At 41.6% G+C, this 17,597-nt stretch overlaps 1 protein-coding gene across 1 annotated transcript in view; it reads right to left on the bottom strand.

Annotated features, from left to right (window-relative positions):
• Positions 1–4,167: 4,167 nt before the first annotated feature.
• LOC139663563 (metabotropic glutamate receptor 4-like) overlaps positions 4,168–17,597 on the bottom strand; it is a 109,289-nt gene continuing 95,859 nt past the window's right edge. Inside the window, exons 7-10 of the mRNA XM_071542274.1 lie at positions 14,298–14,434; positions 11,909–12,844; positions 5,936–6,182; positions 4,168–4,217 (exon numbers count right to left, since the gene is read on the bottom strand). Coding sequence (XP_071398375.1) covers positions 4,168–4,217; positions 5,936–6,182; positions 11,909–12,844; positions 14,298–14,434 — 1,370 coding nt within the window. The remainder of the gene's footprint in view (positions 4,218–5,935; positions 6,183–11,908; positions 12,845–14,297; positions 14,435–17,597) is intronic.

Below are 17,597 nucleotides of genomic sequence, written 5' to 3'. Positions count from 1 at the left end.
TTCAGAAGCTGATTTTGTGGTCTGCTGTGATCCCTGAATACGGATTCCTGACTCCCTAAATAAACTAGTAGTGGATGGAGCTACAAATCCATGGCAACAAAATTTCTGCAGGGCATACGCTGGCTTCCCTACTGGCTCAGTGTATCTAGCTTCTTCTTTTCATGTGACTCATCTACTGTATCTCCTCATGGCACAGTGAGCTCTACAACGTGTGACAGCCAGTATACTTTGCGCTGGAGACGGAGTATCCAATCGGCACCAGGTTAAGGCAGTTCTTCCTGTTGGCAATTTTACTTCCTCCATAAAAGCCCCAGGGTTTACACAGCCCCCCCCCCCCCGCTGCTCTGTTGTGTGCTTAAAAGGAAGGAAAACAGGTCCTTCTTAATCTCCTAGATGGTTGCACTGCTGCAGTTTGGGGGTGACGATCTGTGGATGAGCAAACAACATAGATGTTATTTGTAGCATTGGTTTGTGCTGCTGCTATTGGCCTTAGCCAACTGTTATTTATTTATATATTTAAACATTTTTACCTAGTTAGGTGGCTCTGACAGATCCCTTACTAAGTTTAGGAAGAACGGTATTGCTTGGGATGAATTTTTATATGTACTGAGGCCACTAGAATGACCAATTGGGCTGGGCTAATCAAGCTTTTTAACTGTTTTATAAGATTAATGACTCTATTTTCCAATGCAGGCCTAATTTGTCATAGGTAGCGTGCCATGAGGAAAAAGGCTGGGAAAAAAATCCTGCAATCACTTGTCAGCTGCTGTTTTGCTCTCAATTGTCCTTCATGCAGGCTGCTGTTAATATTAGGCTTTTGATGTCATTGGTTTTATAGTATTAGTGTGTTTATTTCTGTTTGACCACATATTTTACCCTGCCATTGTTCACACTCACTTTGTGTTTTCCCTGGATAGTATCTCTGCCCTCACCTTCTTCTGTGGCACTCCCACCACCTCCATTTGCTATTCATTCATTATCATTTTAACTTAAATCTTATCCAATAAATTCTATATGTTGTATTAAATTCATCTGGAAAGTTAAACTGGAAAGCCATCTCCACAACTGTCAAACCTCTCTTAGCCCTGAACACCTCACATCATGTATAAAAAGTGGTATAGTCTGTTTGTTTAGAGCAGTTTATGTCTATGAGCTTACAACCACCCGCTGCGATAAAATGTATACAGACAGAAGTACGATATACAGCCTCTAAGTTGCTGGTCTATGTCTGCTTGTGTTTCCCAATCCATAGCTTCCCCATAACTACCATAACTTGTGCCTACTCTAAAATAAATATTTCCTGGTTTGTTCACCTTCACGTACAAAGCAAAAGTGTTCTCTCACCTAACATAAAGAATTCACCAATTCTTACACCAAGGCCCTACAGTAGCCAAGTTGTCCAAGTGCCAATTGTATTGCTGAACTGCTTCTTTAGGTGTAACAAGGCTATAATGACAATAGAATTAATGGAAAATAAATATATTTAAATGGCATGTAATGTAAATGGCTGTAATATAATCTAACTTTCTTGTAAATGTTTATATTGTGGTATAAGAACATACAGTATTTGTCCTGTAGCCTTCACAGTTGTTTGATTTAACTAGATGCTTTTGTCTATGTTCACACACAGGCAGAGCTTGTGCTTGGCTGCTGACTTAAGAATATAAATTGCGATGTCATTAAGATGTACACACTGGAGCTGCAGTATTGGCAGTGCAACACTGAGACATTGTATTGTTTTCAGCTTTTACACTTATATCTCATGAGACTAACAATTGCAGACACCTTACTCTGGCTCCCTGCTATGAGAAGATGACACTGATATGTTGCAAAAATCTAGTCATTGTGCTCCGGCATGTATTTAGCATGCTTGCCATGTAACAACTGTTATCTTCTAGCCTTTTGTATTGTGGATTCACAGTATCAGGGAGGCGTGGAGAAGCTGATAGATCCTGGGAGCTAGCTGAATGCTGGGGCCTTGGATTAAAGTACAGGCTAACCATTCATTTTAAATAATTTCATGTTTCCCTCCAACAATTCTCTGTCCTTCACATGCTATTATCAGAGCAATTTTAGCAACACATTATTCAGAGGATGGCAGCCATTGTCTTTAATTTATATTATTTCTCTGCAGCAGGCACACAGATAAATGCATGCACACAGGCGCGTGCACACACACACACACACACACACACACACACACACAACCACACACACACAACCGCAAACACACAGGTAATTACCTCAACATAATCTGCATTCGCTTATATAACATTCTTTTTTTTCAATTAGGTAGCAAACATTGCATATAATAATTGTAAGAATTGTAACAACCCGTTGTATCCTTTTCTTTCATTTACAACAAATGGATCAAACTAATAAACAAACAAATTACTAATAAAAGAAAAATAGTGTTCCCTGCATTACACGAAACTGAAAAAAGGAGGACATTGAAGTTTGAAAACATTTTTAATAGAAATAAAATTTTGTATAAAAAAACTAAACATGCTTCACACACTTCATTAGTTTTCATGAGGTTTTACAAATACATAGTCAGATAGCCAGGCACTGTTTCTTTTTGTACAGTTTCCCCTATTTTAGGATATGTCAGGACATAAAGCAGACATCATCAATCTATTTAATAACATACATTAACTTGCCATTTAATTTGGTCAGCACTCACATTTTATTCTGCAACACAAATGGTGTTGAAAGTAATACAGAGGGAGGCATGAAAAGCAGCATTGAATTCACAACACAAATGACCCCACATATTTTCCCCAAGACATTAGAGGGCTTTTATACTGCATTAAGCCATCTATTAATCTGTTCAGCGAGCTCAGGGTGATTGATAGAGATAATGTATACTTTTGCAATTAGATTTTCATTCGCAAAAAGCCTTACAACTTCCTTATACCTCCTCCATATCATGAGAGTGCCTGAGGAGGACATGTTTAGTAATGAATAGTTTCAATAGCTGTTCCATTATGGATATCACCGTCACAGCATATTGCATGATCCACTCTCAAGGGCATACTTCATCTTAATTCTCATCCAAATGGAATTGTACAACTAAGCCTTACCCTTATGTGTAACCAAGAGAATAGCTGGTGGCAGTGATGGGGGGTCATCCTGGATGACAGCTTACAGTAGGATCTCGGGGCTGAAATACTATTCATTTTAGCCATGAGCCACTGTTTCAAAGCACATACAGGTATGCGGAGGGCAGTGACAGCCTTGGGCTAGCTGGTAATACAAATCATGGCCTCACTTAAGCACAAATAAACAAATCACTCACTAGACCTTCACCATTTGAGACCAGTTTTTAACGTACAATAGGCTTGGGCCCAAACAATTGTAACGACACTGCAACAGAGTTTAAACGCATTCCAAATATTCTTTTTTTTTTAATTAATTTTTTTTTTTTTTAACAACACAACACAGGATGTTCAAACTGGCATGCTCAAAATCAGCAGAGACCATTTTATAGGTGTAGTCATCGTCATTGTCATTAACTCAATGGAAACCTGTAAGAGGAAAAAAATACATGGAGTCTGATACAGATATCTTGCATTGTTGAAATGACCACCATTTCCAGACATTTGATCCATGTAACTGGAGTACATTTAGAAATAAAACAAACATAAACCCCTCTTAGAAATTCACGGATCATGTTTTCATGCCTTTTTTGGTGTTGATTAATCCCTTGTGATGCCTTGAGGATTTTAATATTATCGTTCACAAAACTGGCAGACAACATTAAGAACACCTGAACATATTGTTGATCTCAGTTGAATATCAGCCAGCACTGCTCAAGATGAGAGAGAGGTCTTTTGAAAGGAGGGCATAGCTGAAATGTAAACACTCAAAAGGAAAGCTCCATCCTTTAGTCTCCTGGCCTCTGCCATGCAAGTGTGTGTTTTTTTTTTCTGGTGAGGCTGACAGAAGATGGAACCTTACAATTGCACTGTATCTGTTCTGGTCCCCTCGGGGTCCTTCCCTGCATCTCTGTGTGGTCTGTCCTCGCCATGCCATTTCTTTTGGAATTCCCTCCGTGATTCCCACCCAAACGATGACACATCCATTTTGCCGGGTTTGAATTCCACTGCATATACAAGATTTCTCCGTCAGGTGGAAATCCTGAACAATGGTGATGCCCTTCGTCCCCTAGATTGCATGGTTGCTGTAGCTGATGTATGTTTGCTTTGTTGGGAAAGCTGAAAGAGAAGAGTTTCAGAATGAAGGTGAACTATTGTAACCTACAAGATAAGGAAGACAAGGGAATGTAGGCAGGGAATATATGTTTGACCCAGTTTTCCTGGTGTAACAAGTGTAAGATGAAATGTCCTAGCTGAAAAAATTGTGTTGAACTGCTGTCAAGCCCTCATGCTGCAGCGTAGCATGAATGCTAATAATTCCCAAGAAATGACTTGGCGCTCTGGTCATATTTTGCCCTCAATACATAGCCTGTATCACCTACAGTGGGAGGAGGCTTTCAATAAAGCCCCCTGCCCCCATCAGTTCCTTCACGCAGAGCTATCAGGCCTCAACTTTCCAGTTTGTCTCCCTAGACCGTGTTAGCTGATTCGCTGAGGTGGAGCAGATAAATCCTGACATATCGCCACCAGATCCAGGCAGTGGGGGAGCTGGGCCAGACAGGAATTTTTCAATTTCATCAAGCCATGTGTCCACACTGGCAATGACAATGATAAATGGTGCTTATTCAAATAGCCATGCACTGTACAGCCCCTGTAAACGGTAACCCCATCAGAATAAATTGGTGCTGGCTATCAAATCTGCCTCTTTGCCCTCTTGCCACTTATTGTAACAAAAGCCCCCATTAACCCTAAAAAACTTAAGGCTAGATAGGAATTTATGTTGCACTGTGTGTTTACGCACTGTAGCTATTCTGGCGTGCCTCACAAAAACATGCCATTGTTACTACATTGTCATACAATCGCTGCGAATTGTATTGATTTCTATTTTTGGTATCAACAGCAAATACACTGTCAGCTTGTCTATTTCTTTTATGAGGGGAAAATGTGGTATTATTGTTATTGGTGGGGAAAGCAAGGACTCAATGCTGCTCAAAAATGCCTGACAATAAGCATGCATCATGATTAGGATAGGCCAGGCAGCAGGAATGTATCTCTGTTGACAGACATGACCGATTAAAACCTTTTCCTGCCCGAGGCGAGCTGAGAGAGACTGTTTCGGACGTCACCTGAGTAATTTCTGCTGACTCAATTGCTGAAGTCATTATTTACTTCAGTTGTATAAATCCAGAGTCTGTCACTGATACAGTAGCTCCAAGCATTTTTATTGGTATTGAAATTAGGGGGAGGCACACACTGAGAGAAGTTCAGCTGGTTCAGAAAGGAGACCCAATTGCCTCTTGATTATTTACAATGTGTTGAAACAGTGTTGGAGTGTAAATAGAGAGAGAGAGAGACAGAAAGAGAGAGAGAGAGAGAGAGAGAGAAACAAGAGACTTGTTTAGCATATTGAGCAAGTTTCATGAGTAGCCGCTAAATGCCCTGAAATAATTCACAATAATTCACTTGACTTGCCATACTATAAGGTATTACAGATGTAGAGTTGCAGTTGCATTCCTTCATGACTTGGTTCTCCCTACACATTTGAGAATCCTGTGATGCTTCTTCCTGACTCACAAACAAAACCCACTTCTTTTTTTTTTTCTTCAAAATGAACAATAGTGGCTAATTTCCTAAATCCACTCAAGTGTAAAATAACATGCTGCACATTTGCCAATAAGTAATTATTTTTTACTTTTCCTTCTATCTCTGCATCACACTAATTTGTTTCCGTGATTTACAGAAATTCAAGGACAAAACATACATGGGAAAAAAAAAAAAAAACTCAAATTGAACTTGTTGTTAGTCAAAGGCTTCCTCATTACCATACTTGTTCTTACTTTGTGTTTCCAGGCTTTCACACAGCTCGGTCTTGGCTTCTCCGTTGGGTCTTAGGCTGGCCTTGGGGTTGAACTTGTTGGACATGGTGGCAGCGGTAACCACAGCCTTGAGGCTCCGTGTGCGCTTGGGCACATTCTGCTCGGGGTGGAAGAGCACCACGTAGACCTTGGGCATGTAGAGCATCCCCAGGGACACTGAGGCGCTCAGGCTCACGGAGATGGTCAGCGTGGTTGTTTGGATGTACATCTGCAAAATGGCAAACACCAACACATGAGCCCTATTCTCAGTGATTTGTTGCTATGCCCTTTATAGAGAAACACATCGAGACGTTATATAGCTTTTTTGGCATTGGCTCTTTCTGATTGTTCTATATGGGTAGCGGCCTGTACAGTGAAAATGACATCTGCTGTGTATCATTGTAATTAGAGTATCCAATGACCCATTTGCTGGTCAAGCTGTTGTTGAAGTGGTTTACACTGTGTCCTACAGAGGCTCAAAGAACGATTTAATGCGAGCGATATGTGATAAAATTCTGCTTTAAATCAGCATCTCATCTGCTTTTACGGTGGTGTGCTGGAGCAGCCAAGGCCACCTTGTTTGTTTAATTTTCTGCCATGCTAGTTTTAATATGGCCATCACGCCAACCTGAAAGCAAATTTGATAACACCAGTCGATCGTATCCTATTCTGACTCACAATAAGCAGGACCATAAAAAAGCAACAACCTCATGAAAATTTTATACATGGCTGAACCTTCTGAAACATGGGGGAGGGCTTTGCTGAGTATCAGTCTGGCTCTTTCCATTTTAATTGTTTGCAAAGCTGCGGCAAATTAATGAGACCTCTTCATAGGAGTGTTAAGGAGGAAGGAAAGCTCGTGTAATTTCTATAGATTGTAGTGTATAGTGCCTGCTTGACCGCCCATGTGAGAGGCATTAACTTGTATACGGTACAAGATACCGTGGGCTTGAATGCATTCTGACAGCGTGGCAGTCTCTCCAGGATCCACCACATACTGTATCGGCTCCCTTCATTCTCACCATCTAATAGAAATCTATAAATCCCTTCATGCATAGACTTTATGCCGCAAAACTGTAAATATTTTATACCATTGAAGTAGAATCTCATCCTTTTGACTGTGTGTGTTTTCATCAGCCATTGAGTGAACGCAGTACGTCCCTGCTGGTTTTTTCATCAAAACAGAGTAACATTTAGCTCCCCAGATGTGACCTCTGCTTTAGTATCTTGTTTGTTTTCATTATTTGTGACTCTCTATAGTGCTTTCCCACCAGAACGGTTGTATCTCATCTCGGCCAGGACCGGTACCATGGGGGATTGCTGGATAGAGTGAAGAATGGGAGGATGAAGGCTGCATGATAGAGGGACAGCTGCGGCGGTCCCCTCCCTGCTGTAGAGAGTGTTAACTAGTGCACTGCTCTGGGCTCGGTTCACTGCTGCCTTAGGGAGGGACTGCAGAACCCAAGCTGTTACTCATACAATAAATAGAAGGGAAAAAAATGTTCTGTTGCCTTTCACCTAAGAATAGCCATCTTTGAAGCCTCCCATGTGGACACTGAGTATATAAGATAAGTGAAGAATGGAAACAAAGGTAGACTTCATTATACATAACCATTTGAAATCAATATTTCTCTGGCCATTCTATTATTCGCCTGAAGAGTATCAAGGTGTCACTGAAAAAAACTAAAATGATCTACACTTGTACTGTATCACGGACCTGTTTGAGCTCACATGAGGAGCCCTGTTTTCACTGTCAGATCCACTGCAGTATTTGGCTCATTAATTTGTTTCTTCCTGATAGCACTGTACCTGAGCATGCACAGTGTGGAGCTCATAAAAGTGTGATGGTGTATATTTCACGCACCTATCATCACATTGTCATCAACAGATCTTGCCTGAGGCAAAGCACACTTAGAAGAAGCAGTGCAATGCAACACTAATGAGTGAACTAGAAGCAGGGAGGAAAATGGGGATGTTAACAGCACATGATAGGAGGTCCTAAGAGATTCCCACTTCACTGCTTACACACAGTGTGGTACAATTGGCTGAGCAAGTCTGTGATCAATCGGATAACATAAGATTGATTTGAGGGTTAATATATGTAAAAGTATGCTAATTTTAGCCAGGTTCTCTAGAGAGCCTGTTCTCCTAGATGCAAACTCTAAAATTAATTTAAACCCTGCATAATTCCCACTATACATTAAGCTTTGTTTTCCCAGCATGGTGTGGAAATGTTCAGCAGAGTGGCTTATTGCATGAGAATTCACTATAATCGCACTCTAATTAAACTAATAAACAAACAGAAGCCTTAGGGGACGCAATAATATGGCTTCATGGGAGAATGTCATTTACAAAGATCACAATGCTTTGGCCTTGATTAGCTTCATGGCCTGTTCTCCCTTTGCCAGAGCACCCAGAGGTCAACAGCTTAGACTCGGAGGGCCGGTGTGCTGTAGGCCTAATGAATGTAACAACTGCTCTCTGAAATCCAAGATGTTGCCCAGCTCCCTCTGCTCTGTAGCATCGATCTTCATTATGTATTATTGGGCCTGCGGGATGCTACTGTGAGTAATGCTGTTTATCTTTGGAAAGAAAGGCGTGAGAGAGAGAGAGAGAGAGAGAGAGAGAGAGAGAGGGGCAGAGAGAGAAATGTAAAGGACTAGGGTGGTAACAGGTAGCAGGGATGAACACAGATCCAACATCAGTACGAGCACACTCCTGCGTGACATCTGGGCTTGTTGAACTCACTATAACTCCCACTCTTTGTCTGACTAGTGCACTAACAGCAGTTTTTGTCATTAAGTTGACAGTGCCAATAGTGTGATGGAGACTTCATAGAGAAATAAACAACACCACTCAATTCATCAAACCATTCATACACCGTAATGGCAGGACCCCTTTGTGTGGGCTGATTGAATTTGAATTGAGCCCATTGTGCTGAAGCTTCGTTCCCACGAGTTCTATTGTCCAATGTCCCTCTTCCTCCCTCTGTCTTGGAGACAGCTGCTGATTTAGACTGTTTCTCCAGGTAAGCAGGTGTCACGTCTATTCCCGAAGCTGGCATAAAGCTCGGTGATCACGCTCCGTAGATAGACCAGATGTCCCCATTTGAATGATAGAGAAAGCCTCCCATGGCATTCGTTACATTTATCCTGACACCAGATGACAAATAAATGACTGTGCTTGTAATGCTGAGGCAGAGGCCCGCTGTAAACTGGTGATGAGCGCCTAGGCGGATAGATAAGGTAAATCAAGACCCAGAGGAAGTGGAGCATTTAATTGCTCTGAAAGACGTGTCAACGTGGGCTGTGAGGCTTTGTGGTGCCTGTCATTTACAGTACGATGATTATGAGGTGTGTTTGCTTTGACATGTTAATTCCTTAAATAAGAACATTGTTTATGTAACAGCTCAGAGAATCTGTCACAGTGTTTTTCTCCCTTATTTAAAAAATTAAGTCTTCTGCATGAAGGCTAGCACAGCAAAATTTGCTACTTACACAATAAAGACAATCTACAACAACAAAGTAACTTATTGCTTAGTCTGACCAGACTAAACTATACTGCAATGTGAGTTTAAATTAATGATTTTCTGACTCTACACCCGAACACCCCTTTGGTTATGTGTAAGTCAAGTTAAATGTGATTAGTCTCTACAGCTGAAGACGAATAAAGAAAGAAAAAAAAAATCATATAAATGTAGGACGTTTCCCTAAAGCAAAATTTCCATTTCCTTTTCCATTTAATGTCTTACTGTACCTTGCCAAGCTCCAGGCAATGGTGGCAAAGTTTTCCTAATGATTAAAAGTGGGCCTATCTCCCAGCCATTGTGTGTGCAGTTTTCTACAGGAAATAATAATTAATGAGTGACTAATAAAATTTGAAGCAAGAAACGGAGCATCTTGTACTAAGCTTCAATGAGAGGTTATTCAAGGTTTTTAAATTGAATTCATTTCAGGGATTGTGAGAAGAAACAAAAGTAGGGCTTTACTTACCCTTCAAAGTTTTCTTTTTTCTTTCTATTTTACTATTCAAAGCCATGCTAGCTAATGGATTACCTCATCCTCCAAAAAAGCTGATGTTAAATCTCTCCACAATTTTATAATTCTCTTTCATCTTCAGAGGCAGGAGTTGGAACGCTTAAACAAAGAGCGAACCGATATCCATGGCTGCTGTGACATGTGACTTACAATGAGCAACGTTCACATTAACAAGTAATGTGAATTTCACAGTGTGTGATTAAGATCATATAGTGATGACAATAGGCTATATTTTCCAAAATAGATTTTGGGAAAGCAAATAAAACATAAACCAAACAGTCTATCTATTGAGCTGCATGTGTCTCTTTATTCTGTAGATGTGGAAATTCTTGCTCAGTTTTAGAGTGTGAAAGGCCAATGGATGTTTTTGGGGTGTAAGAGAAGGCCAGCAAGCTTTCAATTGAAGTGTTCAATTCAATTGAAATATAATTCTAACCACTATTTCTTTGCATGGTTTTGAAAATCTAACAACACTGGCTTGTGCATAAAGTGGGTCAAGGAAAAGTCATGGATTTGAAAGCTGAGATATTTCAATTATAAAATTCAAATCAACCATCAATCCACTGAAGTTTCTGGTGTTAACACAACATGCGCAGTATGAAAATAAAGACTGAAGCCTTGTATTGACAATGGTGCGTGAAACTCTGTGCTTGTTATATCTACTAAATTGTCTGTATAGCCTAGATTAAGTACTTACTGCTGGCCACATACTGCATCAATGATGACATTCAATTGGTTACAGTCATATGCAGATTTTCTGCAATGCTGTAGACCAGAGAAATTATTTTGTGGTGCTGAGCATGACACAATACACAAGCTTGGTCTCTGAAGAATGTCTGTCACAAAGGAAACTATCACAGCCAGTCTTCCAGGCCAACATTTTGATGCATTGTTTTCTTTAATCCCAAAGGGGAGGAGGTAAGGATTAATTTGTTGCATCTGTCAGACCCATTCTGGCACCGCTGATAGTGTCCATGCCAGTATGAGGCTTTTTCCCTCACCACTGTCCTCTCTTGTAGCCACTGAGCCCCTTCTGTTACACTGCCAAAAGACCCCTTTCAACTGGATCGACACATTTCTACTGTGCCATTGTTGTACCCCTTGGCTTTGTACCCAGGCTCTCTCCTCTGTTTGTGTGTGTTCCAAGCCCGGCCTCCATTTCCATGTCCCTTTTGGATCCCTCTTGACCTGTAGCCTCCCAGTGCTCCCACTGGATGTGATCCAGGACCACGGTTCATGAGGCCAGACACATTGATTTGACATGGGAATACGAGTGTGAGCTTGTGTTTGTGTAAACAGCTCACGGGTCTCTAATGCACTGTGGCATACAGCTGTCACATATATGTGAGTCACAGGCTTGCATGTTGCCGTACCCAAGTGCCTGCAGAATTAGTAGAGAATACACTCATAAAACTCTATATCCAGAGTTGTTTATGTTCAAAATCTAAAGTTTCCACATGACATCACTTTTTTAATTGTCTCTCCATCGTAAGTCAGAGCCGTGCAAACTGTAATTCCACTTGTCATAAAATCAAGACTGTGGGTGGAAGACTAAAAACTTTATGATAAGAAAATGAAAATTGATGTCCCGTATTGGACAGAGGTACAAACTTCAGCATGGTTGAACTGTAGTTTTGCAAAAATTGGCTACCGCACAATACATTTTGGTTATATTTCAGTCCAGCTGTCCACCTACACCCGCACAGTCCTGCAATGATAAAAATGGGTTCCAAAAATCGACCCAAGAGAGGATAAGCAGACCAAGAGAAAACATAAACATGAGCAAGTGAGGAGAGACAGTATGACAGAAAAGGATGTGTGGCTGTGGCAATGTGTAGAATAAAGAAAATACATTAATATATAATGATAAAGAAGAAAATACACTGCGATAGCATTACAGTAATAGTTGTAAGCTTACCTTTTCTGTTGACTGTGAGGTACCAAAGAAGATTGGGATGAATGCTAGCCAAATAATGCAGGTGGTGTACATGGTAAAACCGATGGGCTTGGCCTCGTTGAAGGTCTCCGGCACCCCTCTGGTTTTAATGGCGTAGACTGTACAGGTGACCATGAGCAGCATGCTGTACCCCAGCAGGCAGATCAGAGACAGGTCAGAGATGTCGCACTTCAGCACCCCACGGGCCAGAACTGGGTTAGATGTCCTCTGGTCCTCATAATCAATGATGGCCTGGGAGGGGTCCACGCCAAACCAGATGCATACACCAAGCAGCTGCACTGAGGCCAGGGTAAAAGTGATGACTAGCTGGGAGGCTGGGGAAATTAACCTGGGCGCGCTCACAGACATGGAACCCTGCTCAAAGATGCGGTAAATACGGTTGGTTTTGGTGAGGAGGGCAGCGTAACTGATGCTCATGCCTAGACCCAAGAAGATCCTTCGGAGGGAGCAGATTCCTACGTCGGGCGCTGAGATCATTAGGAAGGTGGTGGCGTAACAGAGGAAGATGCCAGTTAGCAGCACATAACTCAGCTCTCGGCCCGATGCTTTGACAATCGGAGTGTCGTTGTAGCGGATGAACGTGACCACCACAAACAGAGTGGCCATGATGCCAGCGACAGAGATGAGGACGGGGATGACCGCCCACGGAGAGCTCCATTCCAGCTTGACAATGGGGATTGGAACGCAGCCCGTGTGATTCGCATTGGGCCGCAAATCAAAGCGACACATCTTACAGGTGTAGGTGTCTGCCTGGTACTGATAGCCATCACAGCGCTCACAGTGCCAACAGCAAGGGATGCCCTTCACTATCTTCTTGCGCTCGCCAGGCTGACAGGGCTGGCTGCAGATTGAGGAAGGGACCTGACGGACGCCACCTGGCCACTGCATCGACCGGACCTGAGGGAGGGAGAGAGAGAGACAGAGGCAGACAAGGATAGACAGAGAGAGACAAAGATAGACGCATAAACAAACAGAGAACAAAAAGAGATTTGTACTGAGCACTCCATATCCTGTAAAACAGTAGCATGTACTACCTGTATATGCCACTGTTTTACAGGATATGGAGTGTTGGAGGGTTAGGGTTATAGTTTGTGATACTTTATTGATCCCCAAAGGAGACATATTTTTGCTTGCCCCCCTCCACAGGGGGTCAGAGTGCAGGGTCAGCTATAGACCTGCACCCCTGGAGTTCAAGGACACTTCAGCACAGCGGATGCTTGGTGTTACAGAGCATTGAACTTGGGTAGACGGATCTACCTGGTCTACCTAATCCATATGCGACCCTGCTACCCTTTGATTGTATTTATTTGTTTGAGTGCGGGGTCAGAGAGGGCTTTTAGATTCAGCAAACATTTCCAAAGGGAGGTCAAATTATCTGAAGGGTGAGCGGGCCAATCCATTTTTTGCTCTATAGGGAGCTGACACTTAAATGTTCCTGCTTTTTCTTGCTTTAGTAGATACTTGTTTGTGTTCAAAAATCTATACTCACCTGCCCAAGATCATGGGAATAAAAGATAAATTCTGTTTCAGGATTATGTCCTCCCTTTGTGGATTTTCCCCTTTAAGTATGCTTTTAAAGATAAACTCAATTTGTCATTTCAAAGGGGTCTCTTTAATGTTATGTTAGCACTGTTTTCATTCAATTGTGGTTGTTCAACTCAAAGCTGGCAAATTCTTCTCTAAATGTGTATTTAATTAAGAGCTCAAAGAATACTAATTAAATAAAACCAGCTTTAGAGTGGGAACTGGCACATACCACAGTAGGTGCCCAGCACGAGCCTAACTCGAACAAAACCTTTTGTTTTGGTTTGCTTTTTTTGCAGCACACATTGTTAAAAGAGGTAAAGAAGACAAAGGTCCTCTCAAGCTGCTTCATGTGTTCAATTTTATTCCCTTTTGCTTGCCCAAGGCCTCCACTTCATTTTGTCAAAACATAATTTGTTTGGTTCCTTTATGTAATTTATTGTTATTATAGCATTACTTCATTTCACCCCCTGCCCACAACATTGTTTTTTGAAAGTCAGTGATGCTGTCTGGAGTGATTATATTAAATATCTCTGTCCTTAAGCTCTTATGGCTTTCTTTTCATCACAATCCGCCCTGTTAATCATTTAAAGCACCCTCTGGATATTTACACCTTTGAAGATGGCACTAAGCAGTATCAAATGGTTTGGGAGGAATTACTGAGCAAACATAGCTGCAGAACTGGAGAAAACAGCTTAGCAGAGAGGATTTCCATTGTAAACACTAACACAAATGGAATATTTGTAGGGAATATGAATGAACATGAATACCGTCAATCCTTTTGTGTGGGAATGTGTGGGAATGGAATAGAAAGGGCAACGCTTACATTAAGATGTAGCTGATCTGTCCAGTGGCCAATGATTTTATATTCAGCCGATCGGTTTCGGATCTGGTACTGGTAGATCTCATAGCGCCCAGGAGCATCTCCATTTTCATTGAAGAGCACTGGGTTGCCAGCTATGCCTACATGAGAGAATAATCACATTATTTACTGCACATTCACTTAGCTATTTTCTGTGTAGTAAGCATGAATTTCTGAAAGCATACTGACACGTTATCATTGTAATACAATTATTACAGTTATCATCCTTACACATTAGAAACCAAAATTACACTTGTGATTCTGAAGTGTTTTTTAATTTGGTAAGCTGGCTATAAACACATTTTTGATTACCATGGCTGCTGCATGAGAGAGATACACACATATAGTACACTCTTTGGATGTTAATCGTTCATGTTAGTTGCTTCTCTTTCACTTCCCTCAGCCAGATATTCACAGGCAGTTCAGGGATTTGAACAGTCAACCTCCTGACCTCAAGCTTTTCCGTGTCTGCCCAAGATGTGCCATATATGTGGGGAGATTTCTGAGTTGCTGTATTATATTGACGCTGTATTCCTTCGTGGTGTTTTAAGACACGCTCTAATGATGTGTCACATAACAAAGAATACCAAAGATCTCTCTGTAAGCTATTCCCTATTGAAACCAGACAAGCCACACTTCCAGTCCAGCAATTCATTTAATCATGGTAGAAGGTGTCAGGGTTCTCCTCAGATGGAGTACAGGGGAATTCTGTGTCTAATTGCTTTTCAACATCAAGCTTCACAAACGTCTACCTTCATACACTGATCAAAGCTATAAGCACTTGCGTTTTTCTTGTCCTGCCTGGCTTATTATTAAGTCCCCCAAACCACAATGGGCATCCCAGTTAAGAACAAGGGGGGAAACATGGCCAATTGCTGCTGTTGGATTTCTGCTGATGAGTATTATTTCTTGCTCTTTGTTTGGCGCTGGAGGATGCAGCACCCTAATCCACATCTCGATGAGTCAGCCCCGCTGGATTAAGGCATTACCATTTTAGTCAGCCGTGCCTCTGTGACAATGCCGCCCACATCACAAAGCAGTTACTGATCGTGGGGGGATTACAGTGACTTTATGAAGCAGGGAGGCATTATGTTTATATAAACATATTAAGCACAACGACACTATTGGTGAGCTGTCATATTTTCTGTCAAAGATTTTAATCGTACCGAGTTTTTTTTTTTCCCCATTTCTGTTAAAAGAGCTGTGAAGCCGTCTGCATTACACCGTCACGGTTGGGGTTGTGTATTAGAGCCTGTAAGTGCTCACGTGGACACCACGCTGTTGCTGAAAGAGGAAAATGGATGCTGAATGCCGTACTGGTGCTTTCGAGAGACTAATGCAGCCGCACTACCAGCATAACACTACTGATATGATTATATTTAGCAGCTTATGGGGTCTTTTGGTCATGCTTGCTGTTCAAATTAAGGCCTGTCCAGAGATTGACAGCTGTTTTACCCTGGCTCTTAGGGAAAAAAAAGGATATAGAATAGGCTATGTAGAATAGGTAAGCTGTGAGCTACTGTATATTTTGCTGCTGTATGGGTGCATTCCGCCTATTACCATTTCCAAAGGTTTTTGGAAGTGAAAAACTGAAATTCGATTAAATGTGCTCAATGCTGATTTCGTTCTAATATCACTTTAAAGTAAAAATCTTCAACATTTTCATCTAAATAAATGTCTATTTTGTTACTCTCTATTGCAGATTGATATAACACAATCGTGATTCAAAGTTTTAAAGCACCCGGTGTCTGGTAGGTGTTTCCTGGGAAAAATCCTCATCACAGGAAGTGATGCGTTTTACATTTCCGACTGCAGAGACAGAATAAAGAAAATAAGAGTAAACAGAAGAAGAACTGGGTAGTTAGCATGAGCAGTGATAGCCACCATGGCTGAACAGACAGAGGAAAGAGCTGTAGCCACCTACACAAACTCAACCTTCATCAACAGAAAATCCAAGGAAAAAGACGTCACAATACTGGACACACTGTTTGATTGACAGGTGATGTCTGGGAACTGCAGTGCAAAATCACCACAGCGATGACCGCTTGTCACAAAACATGTTGCCACAATAAAAATAACAAAAACAAAAATCTCAACGATTACCACTTTAAGCAGTTATCTACATGATTGTCCTTTATTTACCACTCAGATGTTTCTCAGTCTTGCTCTGCATAATGCCACAGCCACATATCTCCACTCTCTGTTGCTTTATCTTCATCACTTAAGAATTAGTGTGTCTGTTTTCCATCACTAGCAGTTTGTAGAGCTGGACAGCAGTGCTATGCCAACTGCTCTCCAGTGGTGACAATAATAGTGAGACAAATGTAAAGGACAATTTTTGCTTCTTCTTTGGAGATTGAAGCCATATATTAAGGGAGTATGGGGAAATATTGGCCCAGATCTTTGTTATTCCTCCAGAGGCAGTGTCTTGTTCTCTTCATTTAGAGTGGAGAGTGGTGCATACTGGGACATTATGGTCAAGGTTTGAGTTGCAGATGAGGAATTAGGCCTGTCATGTGGCACAAACTGCTTGTCTAAACAGGCCCATGACTAGTCAGGGGTCTAATGAGTTCCACAGAGGGCTCTGCCACTGCAGCGTTGTGCTGCGCACTAATGTGACAACGCAATCACACAAGACCAGCCTGTGATACACACATGTGCGACTACACACTGTAACCTGGCTTAGGGTGCTCTCCTGGAATGTTGGGGTTAATGGATTTCCTGTAATTATATGTAATAGGTGATGATTGTGGTATCGCCTTATGTTGTCCCCCACCTTAAGAATTACTGGAGTGTGATCATTAATCCAACATGTGCTTGTTCTGCATGGATGCACAACCGGGACACCTTGGCGAATGGCAGCACAGTTTGCTGCCCTCTACACCGGTCATTAACGCTTAATGACCTGTATGCAGGCAAGTCATGCAGAATTTACCACAGATCCACTCTGATCCTTTTGAAGAGTGTTTCTTTCCTGCCCCTCTATCATTATCCTAGGGTTTGCATGATTACTCAATCCAAATATATAAGCCTCTGCTATCTGTAAGTGCTCTCAAGCTGGGCTTACAACGTTATGAGCATACAAGTGGCATGCACTTTAGAGTACACCTGGGTTTACACTAATAACCACATAATGTGTTTGGGTTATGAGGTTAGAAATAATAGTAAAGGAAAGAATGAGGAGAATGGCAAAGATTTGTAGCCACACATCAACAGTATGTGTACATCAGCCATAGGATGGTTTCTTAGGGTAACAATAATAGA

This window comes from Centroberyx affinis, unplaced genomic scaffold (assembly GCF_046629955.1).
Source record: "Centroberyx affinis isolate AG114_WGS23_722 - 3 ecotype Tasmania unplaced genomic scaffold, CSIRO-AGI_Caff_v1 ptg004049l_1, whole genome shotgun sequence".
Classification (NCBI taxonomy): Eukaryota; Metazoa; Chordata; class Actinopteri; order Beryciformes; family Berycidae; genus Centroberyx; species Centroberyx affinis.
This window is presented reverse-complemented; position numbering and strand designations above follow the sequence as displayed.